The 24,771-nt window shown below is 41.7% G+C and overlaps 3 protein-coding genes across 3 annotated transcripts; 1 reads left to right on the top strand and 2 right to left on the bottom strand.

The window, feature by feature from the left end:
* Positions 1–272: 272 nt before the first annotated feature.
* Positions 273–7,319, bottom strand: pcyt1bb (phosphate cytidylyltransferase 1B, choline b). The gene is made up of 8 exons (XM_076274909.1): positions 7,173–7,319; positions 2,606–2,705; positions 2,275–2,391; positions 1,868–2,019; positions 1,649–1,727; positions 1,293–1,435; positions 888–1,076; positions 273–488 (listed from the first exon to the last, which is right to left on the bottom strand). Exons 1-8 carry the CDS (start codon positions 7,317–7,319, stop codon positions 273–275), a joined length of 1,143 nt encoding a protein of 380 aa, XP_076131024.1.
* An 11,542-nt stretch (positions 7,320–18,861) lies between these two features.
* On the bottom strand, positions 18,862–24,768 carry arxb (aristaless related homeobox b). Its single transcript, XM_076274085.1, has 6 exons — positions 24,584–24,768; positions 20,426–20,879; positions 19,974–20,019; positions 19,551–19,855; positions 19,192–19,246; positions 18,862–19,090 (listed from the first exon to the last, which is right to left on the bottom strand). Exons 1-6 carry the CDS (start codon positions 24,636–24,638, stop codon positions 18,947–18,949), a joined length of 1,059 nt encoding a protein of 352 aa, XP_076130200.1. The 5' UTR covers positions 24,639–24,768; the 3' UTR covers positions 18,862–18,946.
* spag16 (sperm associated antigen 16) lies at positions 22,403–24,317 on the top strand. The gene has a single exon (XM_076274084.1). The coding sequence runs from the start codon at positions 22,488–22,490 to the stop codon at positions 24,315–24,317; it is 1,830 nt and encodes a 609-aa protein (XP_076130199.1). The 5' UTR covers positions 22,403–22,487.
* Positions 24,769–24,771: the final 3 nt, after the last annotated feature.

Below are 24,771 nucleotides of genomic sequence, written 5' to 3'. Positions count from 1 at the left end.
CTCTTTCTGTATGTGAATATATTTGAGTCAGAGAGGCAAAGTGCATTTCATGTTATCTTTGTGCTGGTGCTTGTACATCACATGGTTATACTGTATGTGGTGTGTATATTATGTATGTATGTATGTGTGCACGTGTGTGCATCTGCATGTGGCTGAGTTAGAGTATGTCTTGCCTGCTTGCATTGATGTGTTTGTGTGTGTGTCTGTGTGTGTTTGAGTGTATATGTGTCGGTCCGTGTATCAGTGTGTGTGTACATATAAGACTGGCACATTTATTTCTCTTCCTCATCCCCCTCGCTTCCAGGGCTTCCAGGGCTACTGCGGCGTGCTTTCGGGGTGGGTGGAGGTGACCTGAAGCGCAGGAGGGGCCAGTGGGTCGGGGGCGAAGGAGAGCGCCCCCTGGTGGGGCTGCTGCTTGGAGAGCCGCGGGGGGACTGATACGGCGACAGGGCCTGGAGCACTCGTCCACTCCGCTCCTGAATCATGTGCTGCACGCCGAGGGAGAGGAAGAGGAAGAGAGATGATCAATTCAACAGATACCCCAATGCCTTTGATGACCATACCAAACACAGAAGATACTCTCAGCAGCTCTCCATGATACGTGAATAAGTGACATGGCGCTGAATCTATTTTCTAGGATTGGTGCGTGGGACACTCAATAACGACAAAAAAAGGTCCGCACACAAGCAGTTCCCCATCAGCTCCCTAGCAAATATTTAACTACATGACATTTCGGGGCAATTCCTTCGTCAGAGCTTCCTGGGCGCATTTTTTTGTCATTTTTGTTGTTATTGCTGTGACTTTTGCTTTGGTCCAGCACCCGAAGTTTAGGCCACTTGGATGTGTGCGCATGCCTTTTGGAGACTTGTCATGTGTGGGACACTCACCCAGGCTCCGTCAGGCCCAAACAGCTCCAGGAAGTTCCCGATGAATTCGCGGGATTTCTCCTCCCACTTCAGGATGAGGTCATGGCTCTTCTCCTCCACCCGGTGCACCAGGTGCTTGCTCTTCTCCTCCAGGGTGTGCACCGTCTCCTTCATTTTGTCCACCTGGTTCTGCAGACGGTACTTCTTGTCCTGGAATTAGTGGGATATCAGTCAGGTCAGGTCAGGGTTCCTCAATGAGAGGCCCCTTATAGTTTTGGTCACTATAAGATGTAATTGATTGAGTGGGAAGGGCAGATAAAACCTCAAGCAGAATGAAAATCTAACTCATGTGGGTATCTTGTTCAGTGTAATAGCAGCATTACAAAATATAGTATCAGGTGTGCAATGCCCTAATGATTGACTTACATTGATAAATCCCACATTGAGTTCTCTGGCGGTGTAACCTCTTTGCAAATTGCGACGCACATACACGTCATAATCTCGCACAATCCGGGTGATAAGGTCAGAAGTGGAGATTCCATCTGTCCGTTGAGTAGCCACAAACATTCCTGTGACACACAAACACATACACACACACACACACACACACACACACACACACACACACACACACACGAGTGAACATTCCCATAGAATAAACAAAAATGAGGAATTAAACAATTCAAGAGTCTTCATGTTATGTATGAGTTTGAACTGCCAAAAGGTGTTGTATTAGTGCTATAAAAAAGGGTTGTATTAGTGATACAACATGCATACTGCACCTGCTTCTTTGATGTGTTTGTAGACATCATCAGATCCTGCTGATGTGTATGGGATGTCATCATGGGCCACAAAGTCAATCTGTGACAAAAAAAATGAATGCATCTCTGTGGAGTGTGTCTTATCTTCAGAGAGAGAGAAAGACAGATATAGATCAATGGAAAGATAAATAGATAAAAAGAAAGAGAAAAAGAGAGAAAAGGTGAGAAGGACAGACTTACCCTGTGCATCTTTAGAAACTCAGGGCTAAGGGTCCAGGGTGCATCACGGACCACCTCATCGACATAGCGACAGTGTCGCAAGGCCTCATAACGTTCACCCTCGGTCATCACGGTGTAGCCCTTATACTTGTGTGTGAGTTCATCGCTGCATACTGTGAGAAATACACACGCACACACACACACGATCCCTCACGATAAATCAACATGGCCTAGACATATAAGTTAATGCTTTTGCGTTTAAGAGATCAGCTTTACCAATGACTCAACTCTGTCTCTCGTGGTTCATAGTCAACAGTACAGCCAAGCACAAAATAATCTCCATTTAAGGACTCTCCTGATTTACAAGAACACAAATGCAAGTACTGTAACTGTGTATATACCAGTATTTAGCAAGTGACTTCACATACCTCCTACTATTAGCTGTGTGTTTGGAAACAGGGCCTTGGCTTGCATCAGAGCACGGGCATGACCAGAGTGGAATAGGTCAAATATGCCATCTGCGTAGACTCTCACCGGCCGATCCGCTTCAGTCATAAAAGATAACACACACACACACACACACACACACACAACTCATGTTAATATCCACATGTTTGTTTATGTCTCCCCTTTATTATAGTCATTATGTTCTTATTCGTCATTCTCCAAATTAAAGTGAGTCCGTTTTTTTACATGCTTCTCCAATCAAGACGAATCTAAGGAAGGAAGAATCCTACAGTTGTTGGCTATCAGACTGACCTGGAGTTCCTCTGCGAGCCTGCTCAAGTGTCACTCTCTCATAAGGGATGGCCGTCTCACTGCCTTTGGCCCTAGCAAAGATTGCAGGCTGTGACAATGTCTAGTGGAGAAATGACACAGACACAAGATGCATTAAAGTATGATGTTGGCCTTTCATTGTGAACAATATAATACAGTATAGACCCTTTCAATCTGTTCCTCGAGGGTTTCCTGTTGAAACGTTTAATTCAAACAGAGACACTTTAAAATGAAAATGATTCAGACTTTAATGTAATGTCTTACAAAATGTGTTTTTTTGGTCCTCATTCATTAGCTCAATATTGTTTTCTGTGCCAGTGTTTCTCAAAGTGTGGTCCGGAGACCACTGGTGGTCCGCAAGCTATCCCAAGTGGTCCGTGAGCAGACGTGGTCAAATATAATATAGATGAGTTGTTCGCAATATTAAACCAACTTGTATGTAAATCTAAACAGTTCTGCAACACTGTCTATGTAAGATATGCCAGTTTAAATCATATGAGTCCTCTGACACAATAAGCAAAGTGCAAAGACAATAAGCAAGGTAGTTCAGTGAGTAGGCCTATTGTGTGGGTTTATATACTGTTGAAGTAGGTCTAATCTTTTTTTTTAGGTGGTCCGTGCGTTTCTTTTTTATTGGTTAAGTGGTCCTTCGTCTGAAAAAGTTTGAGAAACACTGTTCTGTGCCACTGGAAATGCCTTAGGAATGCATATGTTTGTTTATGCAGTTGAAAGGGTCTATACTGACTGACTACAGCTGTAGTCTGAAAGGGTTTTGTGAAGCTTCTTTAAAAAGATTCCACTGAACTGTTAAAATAAAAATGTTTTATTTGAATGGTAATTAAAGCTGCGATGCTTCTCAAAGCTTGCAATTAATAACAGGGTTCCTACACATTTTCCATTTCAAAATTCCATACTTTTTCCATACTCAAATCTTCAAACTTCTCGGTAGATTTTTCTGACCATATTCTAGACATTGTCAATGGAGTGTTCTACTAGCACTGTGAATAGCTGTATAATAATGTTTATTATTAACTTGTTAGCCCGCAGAAAACACTTACCCATTGTTGGATACTTTTTGTTGGGGAAGTGCTGAAATGGAAGGTGCACTCACATTTGATACAGCATAGCCTACATATATTGGAGACTAGTGCACTGCTGGCAGAGGCCTCAGAAATCACCGTAAACAGTATTATTTGTTTGCAATAACAGTTTATCAGATAATGCAGTATCCATGTCTTGGTAACTTTTACAAAATCAAAAAAGTCTACTATTGTTTTAGCCGAAAATAGCAGAGCTACGCAAACAAACCAGTGCACAATGGTGTAGAGCATGTGCATAGAACAGGGGTTCTCGATTTGTTTCTGGTACCAGGGTCCCCTTGTGGGAGAGATTTTTTTCTGAGGTCCCCCATTCAATTGTATCTTGATGTGGACTGACAACTTAAGCTACACAACAGTAGGAATGGTTCATTATGACCTGAGTGAAGTGATTAGAACTGTAAATTCAAATATTTCTCCATACCCTTGTTTCTTTTTTCCATACTTATCCAGACCTGGAAATTACTAAAATCAAATTCCATACTTTTCCAGGTTTTCCATACTCCGTAGGAACCCTGTAATAATCTCTTTAGTACCATTTTTTGGTGCTCCAATGGAACTAAAGGAATGCTTTATTTCTAAGATTGGAAGTAATACTTGGAATTGATCCCGAGTGTGTAATTATCAGAGACAGCGCGACCCAGAGGACAGGAGTTCATGCCAAATCGGTTCCAAGTACCTCATCTGTTTGAGAGCCTGTGCCAGACAGATATCTGAATGATCATGACACCCAGGTAATGGACTCTGAAGCCCATTACATAACCCCTAACAGACTAATGTTAAACCTAAGACATAGGGGGGAGCTGTGGTGGAATTGGCTGCAACGTCCATACCACTATCAGGTCCAAGTGCACACAGGGACCTGAGTTCAAATCTGATCCACAGTCATTTCCTGATCCCACCCCATCTCTCCCACTTGCTTCCTGACAGTCTTCACTGTCCTATAAAGGGGAAAACTTAAAAACAACAACAACAAAAGAAATAGACAAAGATTGGTGTGTCAGAGATGGACAGGGAATGCAATAAGAGCAAAAAAATATTTAATTATTTTACTATTAGAAAACCTGGACGGAATGTTTGCGCACATTGTCATCATGGTTTATATCTAAGTTTTGATAAGACGTTTAGTGATAGCTCACACATACAGCTTTCCAAAGCAGTTATCTGTAAGCAAATATAAACAGTAATGAGTAATGTTGTCATACTCCTTTGGACCCTCAGCTGTTTCTGATAGGATTTGCTGATTGGTTCATGTATAATTTGTCAAACCGAAAGACTTACACAGTTCTTCAATGTAAGGTAATGTGAAATGTATTAAGAGAATCCAGCATCACTAATTATTTCTCCCTTTTACTATTTTCTGTAAAAGTACAATTTGAACACTCAATATGGAGCTTTCTTATTATAAACAATCACACATCTTGAACTTAATGCCTAAATGGGATAGTAGATATGCAACAAACTAAACATCAGCACAACATAATGATATCACAGGCCTAGTATGAAGATGTAACCTCAGATATGGAACAAACTAAACATCAATACAACTTACAGTTTTTCTCAGTCGCTTTGGTGCTTTTCTCACATTAATATGAAAATTCTCATAACTATTAGTTCATCCTCCACACCATTTAATCATTTGTGCACATCATAGTAGCAATTTCTCCTTCCTCTGAACAAATTCCAAATGCTTTTGGACATGTATCAGTTGCTTTCATACAATTCTCTGCTGTTTTATAACATTATCCTTTGCTTATGTCATGTCAGTCAAAATGAACTATACTTATGGATGCTGAATTGTTCCCAATACAACTACAGTAGTCTTCATTTCATTGCTTGAGCCATTACATACAAAATTGTTGAACTAGTTATCAAATTCTGTCACAATGCTGTACAACTGCAAAGAGCATATACAGTAAAAATAAGAAACATACATACACGTTTCTTGCACTCACTTTCTCCCCTAACTACAGAAATGTGTAACTTTACTGTATTTTCAAATTGCTGTACAAGTAGTGTATAGTGCTGTCTTGTTCAGGTAGTGTCACCGAGTTCTGACCTTTTTACAGTTTTTCTCAGTCGCTTTGGTGCTTTTTTCAGATCAGAATGAAAATTCTCATAACTATTAGTTCAACCTCCACAACATTTAGTCATTTGTGCACATCATAGCAATTTCTCCTTCCTCTGAACAAATTGCAAATACTTTTGGACATGTATCAGTTGCTTTCATACAATTCTCTGCTGTTTTTTAACATTATCATTTGCTCATGTCATGTCAGTCAAAATGAACTATACTTATGAATGCTGAATAGTCGTTCCCAATAAAACTAATAGTCTTCATTTCATTGCTTGAGTCATTACATACAAAATTGTTGAACTAGTTATCAAATTCTGTCACAATGCTGTAGAATTGCAAAGAGCATACAGTAAAAATGTACGTATTCAGTGTCTTGTACTCACTTACTCACCTAACTACAGCAATGTGTAACTTTACTGTAGTTTTCAAATGGCTATACAAGTACTGTATAGTGCTGTCTTGAGCATGTTCAGGTAGTGTCACCGAGTTCTGACCTTTTTTTGCATTGGAAAACACTGAGAGAACTGTCATAATGAAAACATGACAAAGCCATTTGACTATCTTGTTCATAAACGATGGTGTCAAGACTTCTCATTTTGATGAGACTGACAGTGGACTATCCATTGTGAGCAAGTGACGTGCTTTTGCAGGTCATCCACTAGGTTTTGCAGTTTGCACTAATTGTTTTGAGAATTGCACTAACTTCTGTGCAAATGTTAATAGTGATGTGAGAAAAGCACCAAAGCGACTGAGAAAAACTGTAGCATGACGTGCTTTTGTAGGTTATATTTGCAGGTTATAGGTTATGCAGTTTGCACTAATTGTTTTGAGAAATGCACTAACTTCTGTGCAAATGTTAATAGTGATGTGAGAAAAGCACCAAAGCGACTGAGAAAAACTGTAATATCATAGGCCTCATACTGAGATGTTACCTCAATTTAACTTCACTAAAATCCATTGGTCCTATACTTCTCTTGGAATGTCAGACATGCTGCACGTTCATGAGTTCTAAGGTCATGCAAGAGTTGCCAACAGGACATTTAACTCCAGTGAAATGCTACAGATCACATGTGCAATACACACTTCCGTAGCCTAAAGCCTTAAGATGAATAGAATACCCTTCTATGTGCTTATTTGTCAGTTGTTGGTCAGTAAGAATTGGCCACTCTCAAAATAAGTAAATCTTTGGATGTGGCTTAGACTGTTTCTTCCATATCTGAACAGACTGCGATAGTTCTTTTATAGGACAGGAGAACGGTCCTGTCCTTTGACTTATTGAGAAGCAGCCTCATATAAAAGAAAATGTGAATATGTCCCTGCTTTTCATAACTATAGCCGGAATTAATGCAGACCACTTAATTTAATCATAGCCCACCTGTCGTGGTATATTCCGGCGACGACGTTGCTGTTGCTGTTGCTGCTGGGGTTGCTGCTGGGGTTGCCTCTGCGCGCCGCCACCACCACCACCGCCCCCCCTGCTGCCGTTGTTGGCTCTCGGGCCATTCCGTCTCTTTCCTGCCATGTTGGAACGCAACAGGTCTGTCTTGCGTTTGCCTGAAAGCAGTATCAGATTGTAGTGGAAACAGAGCTGTGGTGTCCTCCACTGATATTGATTGTCGGTCTCTTCAACATCATTGGTCCGTCAAGAGTACAAAGTCCATTCTATCACTGACACGTTACTGCCGAAATCCTTAGACAACATAACCAGTCTCTTGACTAGTTTAACAGTGGTAAAGGTTGGTCAAAAAAATATGGGCGCATATCACAGTGGCAAATCGTTTCCTCACTGCTAGTTCTTACAATTGGTTTATTTTTGGATTTTAACATTCATCGCAGTCGGCCTTAATAAACGGAGCTTTATTCCTTTCTATTCATTTGTGTTTTATCATTCCCCATTAATTTCACCTGAGTCCATGAAATAGTCTATGTAGGCTTACAGTAGCCTATCATTGACTTTTAACGGTTATAATATAGAGACTATGGTAAACTCAGTTTTGGACTTTGGACCTAAACAAACTGTGAAGCCACCCAAAGAACATCTCAGAACAAAAGCAGCCTACCTCGGTTAGCCTATGTAATCTGATTGGAATTTGGATGTGGACGTTTTCAGAGCTGGTGTTAGCCTACAGTCAGCCTGAAAACGTCGAGCAAAATAAAATTCAAAGTTAAATGAAACAAGGTAAATGATCCAAGGGGACACATTATTAAAATTACATTAAGCGCCCCTACAGCCTCCAAACAGGTGCTTTGGTGGTGCCGCTGGTTATGAGTGAGTGGTCTGATATTTCAGTTCAGACGGAGACAATGACAACCAGAAGAGGTCAGTAGAGCTCTTATCTCTAAGAAGTAGGCTACTGATAGAATCCATAATGGATCCTTTCTCATCTTGCCACATGTAGGCTACTTGAGTGACTGTCCAGGATAATTAATAATATTTTCCGGGACACGAATTGTCCCGGTTTTTGGTGAAAATTAACTTCTGATTATAATTTCTGCTAGTTTCAAATGAAATGGCTTTTCACAAATCAAATGTGGCAACCCTATAACATGCACAAACGTGTTTTTATTTGTCTGGAGAAAAAAAAACCCTTACTAGTCATTATGTCACTTCACAAGGGTGCTCGGTCAGTATATTATGACTGAAAATGCTTGTCAAGTAAGCCTACATCACTTCAATTCACTGGTGGCCAAGTTAACATCCAATTTGGGCCAAAAGGTCTGCATACTGATCCATTCATCTTTCTGTTTAGTTTTCATATTTCTTAAGAAACCAAAGTGAAACATAAATTAATTAAATCAACCAATCACTAAACTAAACCCCAACAGCAATATCATGTTGACCATATGTTGGCCTAAGGCGTGAGTGGATATGCTGAGACCGTTGTGTTGGGAATGGCCGTGAGCTGAGGAGGCTGGTTATTTCAGTGTGGGTGTTAATGCCATAAAGGATCTCTTCTATTGGGCCTTGTGGTTACTTAGAACAGCTGAGCACGAGGTCCTGACTAATGGCACTCTCTTGTTGGAAGAGATGTGTGGATCACTAACTCTCATTAAAGCCACTGGGATTTCCAGTTGTTGCTCTGTTTTGATCTTGATGTCTCCTTACAAGCTGGTTTCAATCACATTTGGCTATATATTAATTGACCATAATGGGTCAGAAAGCTACTTAACACTTAACAACATTTTATTGTAAGCAAGGGCACTTTCAGGCCATACAGTCTTACTGTATCACCATGAAGTGACCATGGGCTAGCATATTAAACAATTTAACAAAAAGTAAAGCGCAAATGCTTTGTCAATCAGAATCAAACCAATAACGGTTTTACTGTAAGAGTGGAAAACATGTGTAAACGTTGCTTTCACATTTCTATCAAAGGAAAGTCACAAGGAAAGCAATCCAAACAAATGAAGTAGGATAAGCACTTGCTCGTGATCAGACAGCACCCTGACACCATAGGCTGGCATGCGAACAGTAGGACACACTGATGACAGGGACTCTGGTAAGACTAATGAGAAATCAAATAAGGCCTCTTCTCTGCTAAGAAGAATCAGAGGATCAACTTTCCAACTCCCCATTCACTGTGTAGCTAGCTACAGAGATTTACTTTTGAGAAAAGGGACAAGTTTACGCACACTAAATAGAAAAGTAACAAAGAATGTATTATTTTTTTTCATTTTATGTTCATGTTTAAAGTTCAAATTGGATTATAAACACAAAACACAAACACAAAAAAATCAGTACTACCTAGCTCGAGTTGCTGCAGCCAACAACCAGGATGGGCAGTATTTCTGATACATGTATTTAAAATAAATATTACGAATACAAAATAGTATTTTGTCAACTTTTTTTGAGAACTTTAGTCATCCAATCAAAATGGAACTGGTATGTGGTCGCCCTGCAACATTGCTCAATCTGGGCATGCATTGACAATGCCAGAGACTTGTCTCCACTTTGTACCGCTTGACAAGTTCAGTTGTGACTTCTTGAGTGCATCTCTGATACTGTATTTAGGCTATGAGATGTAACAGGCAGGTCAGCATAGTTGATCTGTTGACTTTTTGCAGTTTATGGCATGTCTCGTAGGCAGAGAAAAGCTGTTGCTTTCAAACACTGTCCACTTAAAGGTGCTCTAAGCCAGTGTTTTTCAACCTTTTTTGTGCCACGGCACACTTTTGACACTTAAAATGTACCACGGCAACATCCTGTGTGAAGAAAAAATAAACATACCATAGCCTAAAATTTCAAATAATACACAGATATGGCCTTATTATGCCTTCTATGCAAGACCTGCTCAATAAAACAAGCGCCCTCTGTTTCATTTGTAGGTGACTATATCTAATTTAATTGTTGTTATGAACTGGATATGTGATGATTCTGTGAATACTGGATATGGGGCCCCCGTTGTACAATGCCTGCATACCACAAATAGTGCAATCATACAATCAATGAGAGCATGTGGTTATAAATTCTTTGATGCAACAGTTGCTTTTCTGGACCAGTGTGAGTGACATTTGGGTAATTTTCTAATTTTGCGGCACACCTGATGATCTCTCATGGCACACTAGTGTGCCCTGGCACAGTGGTTGAAAAACACTGCTCTAAGCGATCCTGGGTAACGTCACTTCTGTTGACTTTCAAACAAAACAGAGAGCTAGCTCGCTACTTCCTCCCCCTCCCTCCTGTGCAATTGAAACTCTCCTAAACGCGCATCTCGTCTTTGATTTGCTGGAACAGTTTGTTATGTTTTTATGGGCTATTGTCCAGGTTGTTTTTGTTGCCGTTTTTGGAGCCTAAGCTGTCCACAGAGATTGTGTTTTTTCACAGTGTATTCAGGACACAGACAGCTAGCGGTTGGTTAGGTGATGTTTAGAGTAAGTGACATAGAATGTTTTAGCCTAAAAAACGTGTGGCATCGCTTAGAGCACCTTTAATCAACACAGTCAGTGTACTGATGAAGGAATAGATTAAATAGACAGATAGGGAAGGTTTGTAAAGTGATATCATGCTCCATTTAAAGAGTATTTTTAGTACTTTCAAAATACAAAACTACAGTATTTTATTTTTGATACATGGTGTGGCTAATGTATTTTGTAGTTTATTTTGATACACTTTAACTTATGGTATTTGATATTCTATTTTAAAATACATTTTGATGTATTTCTGCCCATCCCTGCCAACAGCTAGAGCAGCGAGGCAACTACAGCGATACACTCTGGGGGCATCTTTAAAATCATGCCCCCCAGACTGTAGCTGCCTGGCTGCTCTACGTGTTGGCTGCAGCAACTCGAGCTACAGTAGGTAGCACAATACCGACAGTACTCAGTGACTGGAAAACAGAGATCTATGTGAAAAAGTTGTCCTTTAAGGCATCAGGAGGGGGGTTTACCTAACACACATACATAGGCCTACTGCACAGCTACGTACCAGCTAGCTACCACTACACTCAACACCAACTCATGTACATCCAAGCTGGGTTTGAGGCTGCACACTGCACAATTGAAAAAAAAATGTTTCTTAACTTTGTTTGGGTGGGCAAGACACAATGCTTGGGTGGGCTTAGAAAATGTAACAGATTAAATTTAATTTAACAGGATAATAACAATAACCACAGTGTATATATGGGGACTACCATAAAAGTGTTAGAAGTTACAACACTAACAAGGTGTTAAAATGTTACACTGTGAGAGTTAAACAGAAACACCACATTGGAGTATTTGAACACCAGAGGCCTGTGAATTCCTTCTTGAAACCCCAACTAGTGATGCTATTTAAAGGCACCCTTAAGAGTTTTCAAACATTTTCAAAATCATTTTGATGGCACATAACCTCAAAACAGGACGAACAGCACCTCTGCCATTCTCTGAGCCGTCCTATAGGCGACTACCGGCCTAGCAACTTTCTTTGTTCGGATAGGAACAGTGCCACCCCTCCGAAATCAAAATGTAAAGGAGCTGCTATGCTACAGGGATTCGGAGATCTTTCTACAGACTGTTGTCTATGCATTCCCTCTATATTACAGTTTTTCTCAGTCGCTTTGGTGCTTTTCTCACATCACTATTAACATTTGCACAGCAGTTAGTGCAATTCTCAAAACAATTAGTGCAAACTGCAAAACCTAGTGGATGACCTGCAAAAGCACGTCACTTGCTCAAAATGGATAGTCCATTCCTCAAAAGCAGGTATTCATGTCAATGAAACTGTCAGTGTCATCAAAATGAGAAGTCTTGACACCATCGTTTATGAACAAGATAGTCAAATGGCTTTGTCATGTTTTCATTATGACAGTTCTCTCAGTGTTTTCCAATGCAAAGGTCAGAGGTCAGAACTCAGTGACTACCTGAACATGCTCAAGACAGCACTATACAGTACTTGTACAGCCATTTGAAAACTACAGTAAAGTTACACATTGCTGTAGTTAGGTGAGTAAGTGAGTACAAGACACTGAATACGTACATTTTTACTGTATGCTCTTTGCAATTCTACAGCATTGTGACAGAATTTGATAACTAGTTCAACAATTTTGTATGTAATGACTCAAGCAATGAAATGAAGACTATTAGTTTTATTGGGAACGACTATTCAGCATTCATAAGTATAGTTCATTTTGACTGACATGACATGAGCAAATGATAATGTTAAAAAACAGCAGAGAATTGTATGAAAGCAACTGATACATGTCCAAAAGTATTTGCAATTTGTTCAGAGGAAGGAGAAATTGCTATGATGTGCACAAATGACTAAATGTTGTGGAGGTTGAACTAATAGTTATGAGAATTTTCATTCTGATCTGAAAAAAGCACCAAAGCGACTGAGAAAAACTGTATATTGGAGTAATGTTCACACTTTGTTGCAAAGGCACATATTTAGTTTGTTTATTATTACACTTCTCAACAGTAGGGGGACCCTGAGGGCAAATCTTCTTCACTTAAACCCAGTGGTTAAACTGACACTAGTATAGTGATGATTGTTTTTTATATTTACTTAGTTAGATACAAGGTATACAGTCTTCCTAAAATTAAGAGTATTAAATCATCCTACTAGTGAGGAATCACAGAAAAAAAGAGTTTTGACTGTGGCCTCTCAGTGTTGATGGAAGGCCGACATAGCAGACACTCATCAGAGGACCTTAGTGGGTGAGAGGGGACATAGAGCTGGATCATGGAATTAAGATAGCAAGGTGCATATCTAATAAGAGTCCTGTGGGCCAGAGTGAGGGATTTGAATTTAATTCTGGCTGCTATAGGAAGGCAATAAAATGACTTCACTCTCTCTCTCTCTCTTTATGAGTAAAACATTAGGCTTTAGGTTATCAACATGTTTTATACATTTTTTTTTTTACATTTTAGGGGTTTACACACTGAATGCAGAACAAAAGCATTCTACATTCTGAAGGGTTTTCCTATGATTACATTACATTTAGCAGACACTTTTTTTGTCCAAAGTGACTTACATATATCAACTATATTACAAGGGATTACATTGTCTCTGGGTCAGCTTGGGGTTAAGTGCCTTGCTCAAGGGCACCACGGTTGAAGCCGGGAATTGGACCAACAACTTTCAGGCTCCTTAACCACTGCACTGCCACCGCCCCGATGATGGGAACAGCTCTGTGGGTCAGTGTGGTCCAGTGAGTGTGGACATTTGGCTGCTGGGCCCCTGTGGCTCGCGGGGATTGCTTAGCATGCCGGTGGGCAGATTATCACAATTACCTGCCAGCACTACGCTACACTGTTCATGGGCCACATTTAGCCTGTGGCTCTCAGCCATATTCACACCAGCGGGAGCCACCATTGGCTTCTGGGAAACCATTTTAGTGGCAGTCTGCTGTCTGTCTTTCTGTCTACAGAGTAAATTGAGTGGCTCTCTATCATGTTGGCAGGTGGCTGACATGGAGGGGGAGCACCTGTGCTTTTGTGCTCAGAGGGAGTGCTGGAGCTTCCCAGAATAAAGAGGTCTTCCCCAGAACTGTTACGGGCCTTTGTGACATGGCCTCATTCAAAAAGCCAATTGGCCTGCTTTCTAATAGTGAAGATGTCAAGATTTTATTTGAACTGGTGTGTGTGTCTGTGTCTGTGTCTGTGTGCGTGTGTGTGTGTGGTGGTGGTGGTGGTGTGTGTGTGTGTGTGTGTGTGTGTGGGAGGGGGTGGCTTGAAAGGTAATTAATCAATATGTCAAACAAGTGTCCCACCAATTTCTTAATGGTTAAATTCTGTGTATTTGCATTTGTGCTACAGCACTGTAATCTCCGCTTTCACAAAATATCTTAGACGACATTACACGCAATGCTGTCAAAGTACAATTTTGCCATTTAGATGCTTTAATCAAACACGAGATGTATTGGGGTCTTATTGGAATCATGTTGGGAGTAATGACAGAGAATAATTGAGTTAACTTTATGACTACTGGCCTCCTGCCACAGATTTCTAGAGGTACAGTCTGACCTCTGCCCAGTTAGCCATGCGCTCCAAGTGTTTAATTACCTCCATTATCTGTTTATCACTGGGCGGGTAATGAAAATGTCGACCCCGCCTGGGCTCATAACTCAGATCACGGAGGAACCTGGGACAGACAGTGCAGTGGCGACGTTGTGCGGTGACTGATAGCTGGGCCTGATAGGTCAGTGGAAATACAATTTGGAGGAGCATTCCCAACAGTTACATGGTCACCTAGTGTCTGAGATGGTGTGCTGGCAATTTTCAGAACCACACAATGTGGCCTTTGAATTTCTAGGAAGGAGACATAATGAGGATAGACATATGTTACATTGTGACAAGCCTTCGACCTCCACAGGAACATCCATCTGTCTGTCGGGGGTCCATGGGATATCTGTGGAAAGTCAGTGCTTTGTGTGGGGTCGAGTGGGGCTCTTTCTAAGAAACTGCCATGGGAGAAGAATTGGGTCAGGCTATCATCTGGTGCATCAAAATGTTTTACTTCCACGAAAGAATACTTTGAGAGCTGTAATATGACTGGCAGCATGGGTGCAGTGAAAAGCACTCACAGGATTATTGCTTACGTGGGTCCATTGGTGACTGGCACACGACCATACTTTGTTTATCAGGGAGAGGACAAAGGGTATCCAACACAAAGGGTCTTTCTTCAACCTGTGTAAGGATCACTTCAGGTTGTTAATTTTCAGGACACAGCATGAAGATAACCTGATCAATTTGAGAAGTGCTGCTAGATAGATAGATAGATAGATAGATAGATAGATAGATAGATAGATAGATAGATAGATAGATAGATAGATAGATAGATAGATAGATAGATAGATTGATTGATTGATACTGAGATTAAGAAATATAGATATTGTGTCTCCAATAAGAATATAAATTTCAACTCCACCCCAAACCACCTCACCCCCCGCCCTATAGGGTCCTTGGGATTGTCCGTGGCCCTGCCTAAAATTATTCCAACAATATTTGTCTTGGAAAAAAACCTGTAATACATGAAATTTGAGGAAACGCTATGAGGAAGTCTGATCAATTGCAAATCAAATGTTGTGCTTGAGGGAAACTTTTAAGCCCTGAACTATGGCACTCTTATGTATAGTAGTTATTATAGTCAGAAGCAGTACATGGCTCTGAACGCCTTGTGACTATTGCAGATAACCCCCTCATTTTGGGAGCTGGGGGAGTAGGCTGGCTGGGTGTGGGGGGCCGGGGACTCCTGATTTACGAAGGTGTCAGGGCCTGAATGCTTATCCCACCACTAAAGCTCTCCCAGGCGGCTGTGTTAAATAAGAGCGGCATCACCAGGGATTTGTGGGCTCAGGGCAAGTTTAGGGTTCCATTACAGCACTGCTCAAGCATGTGGCGACGTCCGTGTGTCACAGCCATCAGTGTGGCATGGACAGGGTCACAGAGAGAGAGAGAGAGAGAGAGAGAGAGAGAGAGAGAGAGAGAGACAGAGAGAGAGAGAGAGAGAGAGAAATAGTGCAGTTGATAAATGCACTGCAAATGTGATTGTACAATACACTATGTAACCAATGTTGCCTTATGTAATATCTCATACATATGACTTTGGTGACAGTGAACACACACTCACCTGTGAAGCTTGGTTTCATTTGGATTGAGAGAGAAAGAGAAAAAGAGAGAGGGAGAGAGAGAGAGAATGTGTCAAATGGATCTGATGAATAAAGACAATCATTAGTTTCACTTTGATCTGGCAACAGCGACCTTCTGCCACTCTCCACTCTACATGTTTGTGATGAGCTCATAGTGTGTCTGCTGGCATGTGTGCACAGAGGGGCCTTGTCACGGTGGGGGAGCATTCCTAGGCCATGGTCAAACTGCTTGTCTTTCACCGTCTCTCTCTTTCCATAACCCCCCCCCACCCACACACACACACACCTACAAAATCTCTCTCTCTCTCTCTCTCTCTCTCTCTCTCTCCCTTCTCCCCTTTGTGGTGGTGTCAGACCTTCAGCAGGCTTTGCTGCCAGATATACACGGTCAAAGGTTAATGAGGCCTGTGTTTAATGGGACAAAGCAGACTGTAGTGAGAATCCCCATTAGACAACAATAAAGGTTGAGCCACTGTCCTCGCTACGTGCTCCATCCCACTCAGTTCTGCTGAGTAAAAACATCAGTCATCAAGTCCTCCACAGTTCTCTCTATCTCAATCTCTATCTATATATACTTGTCATTATATGATGGCTACACTCTTAAAACAAATGTGTTTTTCTCTGTGTCCAGATGGGGACAACACAGTTTGTGTTGTTTCCTTTTTTTATTTGTTACACAATATTTGTTGAAAATAACACAACTTGCTTTGTTTTTTAACACATCTCTGTGTCCAGATAGGGACAACATTTGTTTTAAGAGTGTACGAATGGTCACATATGTGAGCAGGGACATTGTTTCTTAGCATGGCTTGATGGGAATCGAGTAATTTGGTTGTGCTCTCTAGCCAACTGACAACTTAAGTAGAGAAATACAGACTAAAGTATTCTGGTACGCAGACTGGCAGAGTTTGGTCGTGAGTTTTAAGTTGTAAAATCCTAGGCTCAGTGAAATAATTTGGTAGGATTTTAAGAGAGTTTCATGGTCATAGCTGTCCACACTTTAAAAGAGACGTTCAAGTTTCATGGTTGTGGACAGCTATAAACATGCCTTACATCTATCTATCTATTAATTCATCTTTCCCTCTCCATCTCTCTCTCTCACACACACACACACACAGACAGATATAGGAAGCTTGTCGTGTTTTGTCACTTGGTAATGGATATCCTTCACCTAGCCTTTAGTCTGTGATGTTTTTGAAATAGTACCACTATGCCCTTGGATCAGATGGGAATGAAAGAGATATAGATATAGAATCACAGTAGCATGTAGCAGAGAGAGAGAGAGAGTGAGAGAGAGAGTGACAGAGTGAGAGAGAGAGTATTGTTTGTTGGAATATACACATCACATTTGGTCACATTTTCTAATAAAGAATGGTTGCCTTTGACAAAATAAATCTCTCGATTATATAACTGGACAACAGTCCTTGTGCAATATATAAATATATGTTTAGTTAAGACCCAGATTATGCGTACCCATGGCCAGTTATGATTTAAAGTGATTTTTACATTATCTATCTTCTGTAAATAACACAGCCATGTGTCAAAAGATGGTACTTTCTTTCAGTGAAAATGTCCAGTTTGGACGTCCATTGTCCAAGGTCACTGTATTCACACCTCATTGTGTTTGGATTCCTTTGTGTGCACTGAGGGTGACCTCTCGGTGGAGGGATCTGGACAGGTGGGTAATGAGAGTCTCAAACATGTGGTGCTAATCTGAGTCTTGCAAACACAGGCACAACCCCTCTGTGTTCTGTCAGCAGCAATATCTGTGTGTGTCCCTCTCCATCACACTCACACACTCTCTCTCTCTCTCTCTCTCTCTCACACACACACACACAAACTATCTCTCTCACACGGACACACACACAAACTCTTTCTCACTCAATCTCTCTTTCTGTAATGTATTTCATTTGCCCAATGTTGATTGGCTAAAATATCATATTTAAGTGATTGTTGCTTTTCTGACCAATTTAGGCTTCAGTTAGGTCAATAAACTGAACTGAACTATTAAAGCCATATTATAGGTGTGAAACAATAAAGGATGAAAAGAGAATAATCACTTTTTCAAAATAATTACAGTTGAATATTTATTTTACAATATATACACAGAGAGGAAATGAAATGCATTTGTTACTGACTGAGAAATCGATCGTCATCCATATCAAAAGCCATTCAACCAGACTGGTGTTCCAAAATTGCTTCATAATTATTTCAATTCATTGACATTTTAAGCCGTATTAGTCGTAGTTTTTATATTTGAAAATGATGAGGACTTCAGTTGAATAAAGTTAGTTTAAATACAAATGTACTAGTAGCTACTGTACTTCCTTGTTTGAATGTTCCTTGACATTTCATAATTTTTTATATCATAGAATGCTGATCCTTATGTATATCTTGTGAAGGCTACTGAACTGCATCGAATGCCATCTACATTTTCAATCACTAAAAAACAAGAAGTATTGTATATAATAGGCCCAAGCTGGATATTTTAGGAGACCACTTCTATCACAGTTAAATATTAAATTAGCATCCGTCAACAATTTCATTGACAATGAATTTGCTAAAACATTGAAGCACATACATGACCTGAAGTATTTGAAAACCAGTAAATATGATCAAAATATACAGTATATGGGATGAAAATGGACCAGTGACAAAATACTGTACAGCCTTTACTATCTTACATCATGTTTAAGGTGGTTGGTGTATTTTCATGTAACCCCATCCCCATAATCACACAAAAAGGCTGAGCTCAATCAATATTATATTATTAATAATATTATGTGATTTGTAATCATAAGAAGGCCCAAATCATACAACTATAACAGTCCTCTAACTTTTCATGTTACAGTCTCAGATGTCTGTCAACATCTGCTGAAAGCATTAGGTGTAATATAACCACGCAAACAAAGGTTTTTATGAGTTATCAACTCTAAAACCTGCAAAATTTGCCTGCAAATTGAGGAATTTTCAACATGGTTCCTTTCTGGTTGTGCAAGAGGCTGCTGCGCTGAGCTGTGTCAGCTGGGCAGAGTGCTCTTTGGCTTTGAGGCGCAGGGCAGCGATACTCGAGGCCCGCCGGTCAGCAGGAGAGGAGGCGGACATGGAGGGAGGTGTTGAGGAGGAGGAGCGAGAGCTGGACAGGCAGTCCTGGGTAGGGACAGGACTGCCCACTGCTGCAGGTATGGGTAGCCTTGGATAGCTCAGTGGTCGCATGGAGAATATCCTATAGAGAAGATGGGAGTGAGAAGAACGCCAGAATAATACACAAAAAGGGCAGGCATTTGGTGTTTAACGTGTGGTTATGGTGGTGGTTAATCAACATACCCATAAAACAGGTAAGTTCACTCCGTATGAAGAAACATGCGTGCAAAGCCAAAAACTGAGTTAGAAGAGAAATAAAATAGCACATTATGTTCAAATATACCATATGCAGCACACTGTTAATGAATTCATTGGCTCTGAGACATTAATGTCTGTGCAGATATCCAGACATTTAGTAGAGCATGTCTCAAAATCTTGTCTTTTTGTTGGAACAATAGTTTAACACTATTTAACAGCAGTTACTGTAAATTCAGTAAAGCAATCTGAGCAAAACAATTCCATTTCAATACGTTCATTCCTTGTATTGTAATGCTGTCTTCCTTGTGGAAGCAGTTCTGTTCGTCTGGGTTGGTGGCACTTACCGACCAAACGAGGGGCCGATGACAGCGGGGTGTCTGGACGTGGATACCACTGGGAAAGAACCAAGGTTGAGGGAGGAGATGGAACTGGCGAGAGACTGCCCAAATAAAGGGAAAGAGGTGGTTCCGTCAGTCCATGCTGAGTCCAAAAGTGGGAAAAGATGGGTCGGGAACGGTCCCCGACCTAAATAGTGACCCATGGGATGTATTGAGGGTGTAGGCCCCAGGAAAGGGAAGTTTAGAGACAGGGGTTGCACACCAGCTTTCTCTCGCTTTCTCCACTTGGCTCGACGGTTCTGAAACCAGACCTGGAGATGAAGGAGGATTAGCCACCGTTCAGATCATTTTATCTTTATATAAATATAGTAGAAAGTATAGTTCATTCAAAGACAATCAACTCACTTACAAGACTACAGAACTGTTTACCTGCACACGTGATTCTGTGAGGTCCAGTCGCATTGCTAGTTCCTCCCTCAACAGAAAAGAAAAGAGTTAAAACTCAATAACTTCTTGGAGGTATTTAATTTGCATAAATATGGTCACAAGGTACTGGATCATTCAAATGTCTTATAGGGGAATTAGTTGGATGAATATATTTAATGGGAGGAATTGTGTCCTTTACTCAACCCCAGCCAACGATTTTACACATTTCCTGATCTGCTTATAGTCTCTGTATGATGGAGCCAAATACATATTGTGAAAACCAAATGCATTGTGTAATGATTCACATATTAAAGCAAGACAAGACCAAGAGGAATGTAGAATGAGATTATCCTGACAGGTGTGCGGAATGTCTTGACTTATTCCACATTTTAATAAAAAATCGACCCCATATTGAATAGATCTACATTTGACAATATTTATCATCATCCGACTACCTGGTGAACACGTCTGGGTAGTGTGTTTTTTGGAAAGCTCTCTCTAATTCCTCCAGTTGAAAATTGGTGAATGTAGTCCTGTATCTCCTCTGCTTGCGCTTCGGCACTCCCTCTTCGGAATCACTGCCTGCTGACATACAGACACAGTCCCCATCTTCTCTGAGACCTCCAGGAGTGCGCAGGGCATCCTCATCCCAGAGAGACAATTTCGAGTCCCTGTACACTCCGTCTGTTACGCTGTGCCCCATATGCATCAGCTCAGGGTTCGTTGGGGCGCTTTCCAGGTAGGACTGACGACGAACGGGCGACTTTTGGCACTCACAAGGTTTGCTCGGAATGTGTTCATCATGTATTCGTCCCGTGTCAAGGACACCTTTGTCGGATTCAGAGAGTTCGGCAAGAGATCCTGAACCATGCAGTTGCTGAAGACTTTCTTTGTCATGATGTGTGTGGTCTGAAGTGAAAACACAGCCTATAAGAAGATGCAGCTATACTTCATAGCCAAAAGTTCCAAAATTATATCGTGATGCTCTATAACCGAAAACCCCTAATTAACATAGAACACAGCGAAAGAGGAATTAATTGCCAAGCATAACAATTCAAAAAGTAGCCTAATCAGTTGATATCGTAAAAACAAAGCACACCCAGGCCTGTTCGGTCTCGAGGGAGTTTTTCCTACCATAAGGTCGTTCCCCTGTCCCAGAGCGCGATGGAGGATTTTTTCTGGCGTGGGAATAAGGGAGATTTCTTCGACCGAGTAAGCTGTCTATACAGTAAGATGAAACCGGGCCAGGGGGCCTGCACTTGTCGGCATTACCCTCGGGCGTGTCGCCCTCACCTGCGCAACTCATTTATTCCAATTTAAACAGTGATGCACTTAATCCTGAGGAGACGCACGTTAGTGTTCCGAGTAGTCCGCCAATGCCACTGTGTGGATATTACCAACTGTCAAAAGGGATGTGTACCCATACTCAGGCGCCTCCGATTGGTTGCCATGAGCATCTCTAGCGCCACTCCAACACCATATCAGTAATCATGTCACTAAATCCTAATGGCTACGCTTCCATGGAACTCATAAAGGCCCGCAGACTTTCCAGGTAGAGTATACGCACGCCCCAAGCGGGCTCTCACGACAGATGCTAGCACAGATATAGGCTTGGCCTACAGTTTGAAAGTACAAAAATTCAGCACTGGGTCCGTGAATGACCCTGTGCGAGCTTTCTAGTGCTTTTTCGCCTCTCGTCAAATCTCGCCACCTTGTGGACTTTAAGTTATGGTCATGGTTGGCTGATGCTTTTGTCCATTGTTGTAGGCCTACTGTAGGCCTACAACAATGACAACATTATCGTTAAAAATGAACAGTCCAAATTAGTCATATTGGTTGCGTGAAATAATAATAATAATAATAATAATAATAATGGCAATAAATGATTTTAACAATAGAAACCTGCATCAATGGGATTTTCATTGAATTTGATGACCAGTAGTAAATATCTGGGAACAATTATTCATAAATTCTGAGGCCATCTGTTAGAAAGACTCACAGGACTGCCAGTAAATCTTCCGGGTTGGTCTGTGTTAAAGATACAGCTGTGCGCAGTTTCACGCAAGTCGTATCATTTCCCTAGGACATTTTTCAGCCGGTTAGAACCTCCGCTGCGCGTCGGGGTCCGGTTCGCCCTGTCGGGACTTATTTTCCCAATAATGACCGGCGTTCTATACATTATCCCTTAGCCTACTTATTTTATCTTTTAGTTTTTAATATATAGCCTATAATAATAATAATAATAGCACTTTTCAAGCACAAAGAATAGTGCTTAATGTCTTTGGAGCGCTTTGGGTTGCAGTCTGTGCATTGGAAAGCGCTAGCTATAGCCTATATGTGTTGTCTTTAAAGCACCTTGTGCTTGCAAAGTGCTATTAGGCCTACATTTTATAGGACAACCATGATACTTTTTTGCCAAAAGAGTTCCTGAATGCTCTCTGTTTGGGATCAGGAAAATGTAACCATGGTAACAGTACACAACAAGTATCACTGACTTGTTGGGTGTGCGGTGTGAAAATGGAAACAAAACATGAAACTGCAGATGAATCGGTCGATGGGCCATATTATCTCGAAAAGGTCTATATACCCTTGGACTCTGAGGATGACTATCAATACGAAGAAATTCTGGCTGATGACGACATGATCAGCATGACCGAAGGCGATGAAGATCTAGAAGCTGCTGTGAAAGCTGTGAGAGATCGCGCTGATGACTTGATTATACAGAGGGTTAGCTCGGCAAAACACCCAGTTTCTCATATTCCCGAGGCAGTTGACGACTTTTTCCGTAACTTCCTGGTGAAAATGGGCATGTCAAGGACTTTAGATTGCTTCCAAACAGAGTGGTACGAAATGCAGCAAAAAGGCTTGTTGAAAATAGGCCAGGTGGATTTTGTTCCTGATGCCTACTCTCACAACCAGCTCCTAGACAACGAGCTCAGAAATGTTCAGAAAGAACGAGACAGCTACAAGCAAGCAGCCCTTAAAGCAGCTGAAACGCTCGTTAAACTTAACAAAGAGAGGGACTTCCATCGTTTGCAACACAAGCGAGTGGTTCAGGAAAAAAACCGACTAATAGAAGACATCAAACGACTGAAAAAACACTACGCATCCTATGAACCTGCTCTTCGGCAGCTAACCGACAAGTACCAAGTGTCATTGAAACAAAAGATGCTTGTCAGTTTGGAGAGGGATCGAGTTCTTGGCCACGTGCACAATTTGGAGGCCACTTTGCGCAACGCGCACTCATCTCCAGCGTTACGTTGTGTAGCTAAGCAAGGAAATGACAAAACTCAGCAGAATGTAGAGAAAGGAACAAAGCCTCAGAACAGCAACACTGGAAGTCCTTGCAACCCTGCAACAGATCTAAGCTCAAACACTAAACACCCCAAGGATTCAGAGTTCCCTGCCAGTAGCCGTGTGAACCCTTACCTTCCCCAGATCAAGGCTCTAATGCAGGGAAACAAGAGCCCATGCTGCTCATTGACCACTTGTGTGAAGGCCCACAGTATGCCAATCAGCTGCCTTGCACTTCACCCCCGCAAGATGATTGTGGCCACCTCGAGTGATGACCACCGCTGGCGCCTGTGGGGACTGCCTGCTGGGGAGATGATCATGACAGGGGAGGGCCACAGTGATTGGCTCTCCAGTTGCTGTTTCCATCCCAACGGTGGAGGTCTGGCCACTACCGGCGGTGACACCACTGTGAAGATCTGGGATTTCGCCCAGGGCCGCTGCGTTCTAACGCTAGAGGGACACACCCACGCCACCTGGGGCTGTTCCTTCCACTCCTGCGGAGACTTTGTGGCCTCCTGCTCCATGGACAACACTACCAAGGTGTGGGACCTGAACAGCGAGAGGTGCCGCTACACTTTGCGTGGCCACGTCGACTCGGTCAACAGCGTGGTGTTCCTGCCATTCTCCAACACGCTCCTGACCTGTTCTGCTGACAAGACCTTGTCGCTGTGGGACGTGCGCACAGGCCTGTGTGCCCAAACCCTCTACGGCCACCAGCACTCTTGCAACCATGCCGTTTTCAACAGCCTCGGGGACACCATAGCCTCCTGCGACTCCTACGGGGTGGTGAAGCTTTGGGACGTGAGAAAGGTCTCTGCGATGCTTAGCGTGGACACCGGACCTCACCCCAGCAACCAGGTGACATTCAGTCCGTGTGGGCGAAGCCTGGCTGTGGCCAGTAACGACAGCACAGTAAAGCTGGTTGACCTCGCCTCGTCGCAGGTGACAAGTCTGACTGGACATGAGGATGCAGTGCAGTGTGTAATTTTTGATCACAAAGGAAATATTTTAATGTCTGCAGGATCTGATGGTTCCATTCTAGTCTGGTCATAAAAATCATATCTAATAATAAAGTACAATATCAGTAAAGGTGTTTGAAATTGTGTTTACCATGATGGCCATGGCAACACAACACATTTGGAAGTCAACCTCAATCCTTGTGTTTATTCTCTATGCTTCATCATAAATGAGCAAGCAGTTAGTATATTTAAGACTGTTATATTACTGAAGGTGACAATTTTCTACGATTTTGAGTTTTACAAACAACAAATAAAATCTTATTTCTCTGGAAACATGCATGTGAAGCTCACTCAAATTACCTGGGTACTGCACTGTATGCAGGCACACTTCTTGTTTTTGCTGGCTTCTGTTCATTTTCTATTAAAGCTATTATCAAAGGTCTCTTGACAATGTTTCATTTAACACCATCAGACCATATTTACTGCCAGAGAACAGTAGTAGAAATGAGACAGATCAAAAACATTTGGTGTGTGTGTTAAACAGTGTT

Source organism: Alosa pseudoharengus, unplaced genomic scaffold (assembly GCF_046254945.1).
Source record: "Alosa pseudoharengus isolate Yale_2024_CS ecotype anadromous, Long Island Sound unplaced genomic scaffold, YU_APseudo_1.1 YU_APseudo_1.1_scf_8, whole genome shotgun sequence".
Lineage (NCBI taxonomy): Eukaryota > Metazoa > Chordata > Actinopteri > Clupeiformes > Clupeidae > Alosa > Alosa pseudoharengus.
The sequence above is the reverse complement of the archived record's forward strand: the minus strand, read 5'-3'. Positions and strand labels throughout refer to the sequence as shown.

Coding starts and splice junctions, on each gene's coding strand:
- pcyt1bb (XM_076274909.1), bottom strand. CDS start 7,319: ATGGCAGGAAAGAGACGGAATGGCCCGAGAGCCAACAACGGCAGCAGG. Junction 2,020..2,274: donor CACACAGCTAATAGTAGGAG/GTATGTGAAGTC, acceptor TATTTCTCACAG/TATGCAGCGATGAACTCACA. Junction 1,728..1,867: donor AGTTTCTAAAGATGCACAGG/GTAAGTCTGTCC, acceptor TTTTTGTCACAG/ATTGACTTTGTGGCCCATGA.
- spag16 (XM_076274084.1), top strand. CDS start 22,488: ATGGAAACAAAACATGAAACTGCAGATGAATCGGTCGATGGGCCATAT.
- arxb (XM_076274085.1), bottom strand. CDS start 24,638: ATGAACAGAAGCCAGCAAAAACAAGAAGTGTGCCTGCATACAGTGCAG. Junction 20,880..24,583: donor GCATACAGTGCAGTACCCAG/GTAATTTGAGTG, acceptor TTTTCACTTCAG/ACCACACACATCATGACAAA. Junction 20,020..20,425: donor TACCCAGACGTGTTCACCAG/GTAGTCGGATGA, acceptor TTTTCTGTTGAG/GGAGGAACTAGCAATGCGAC.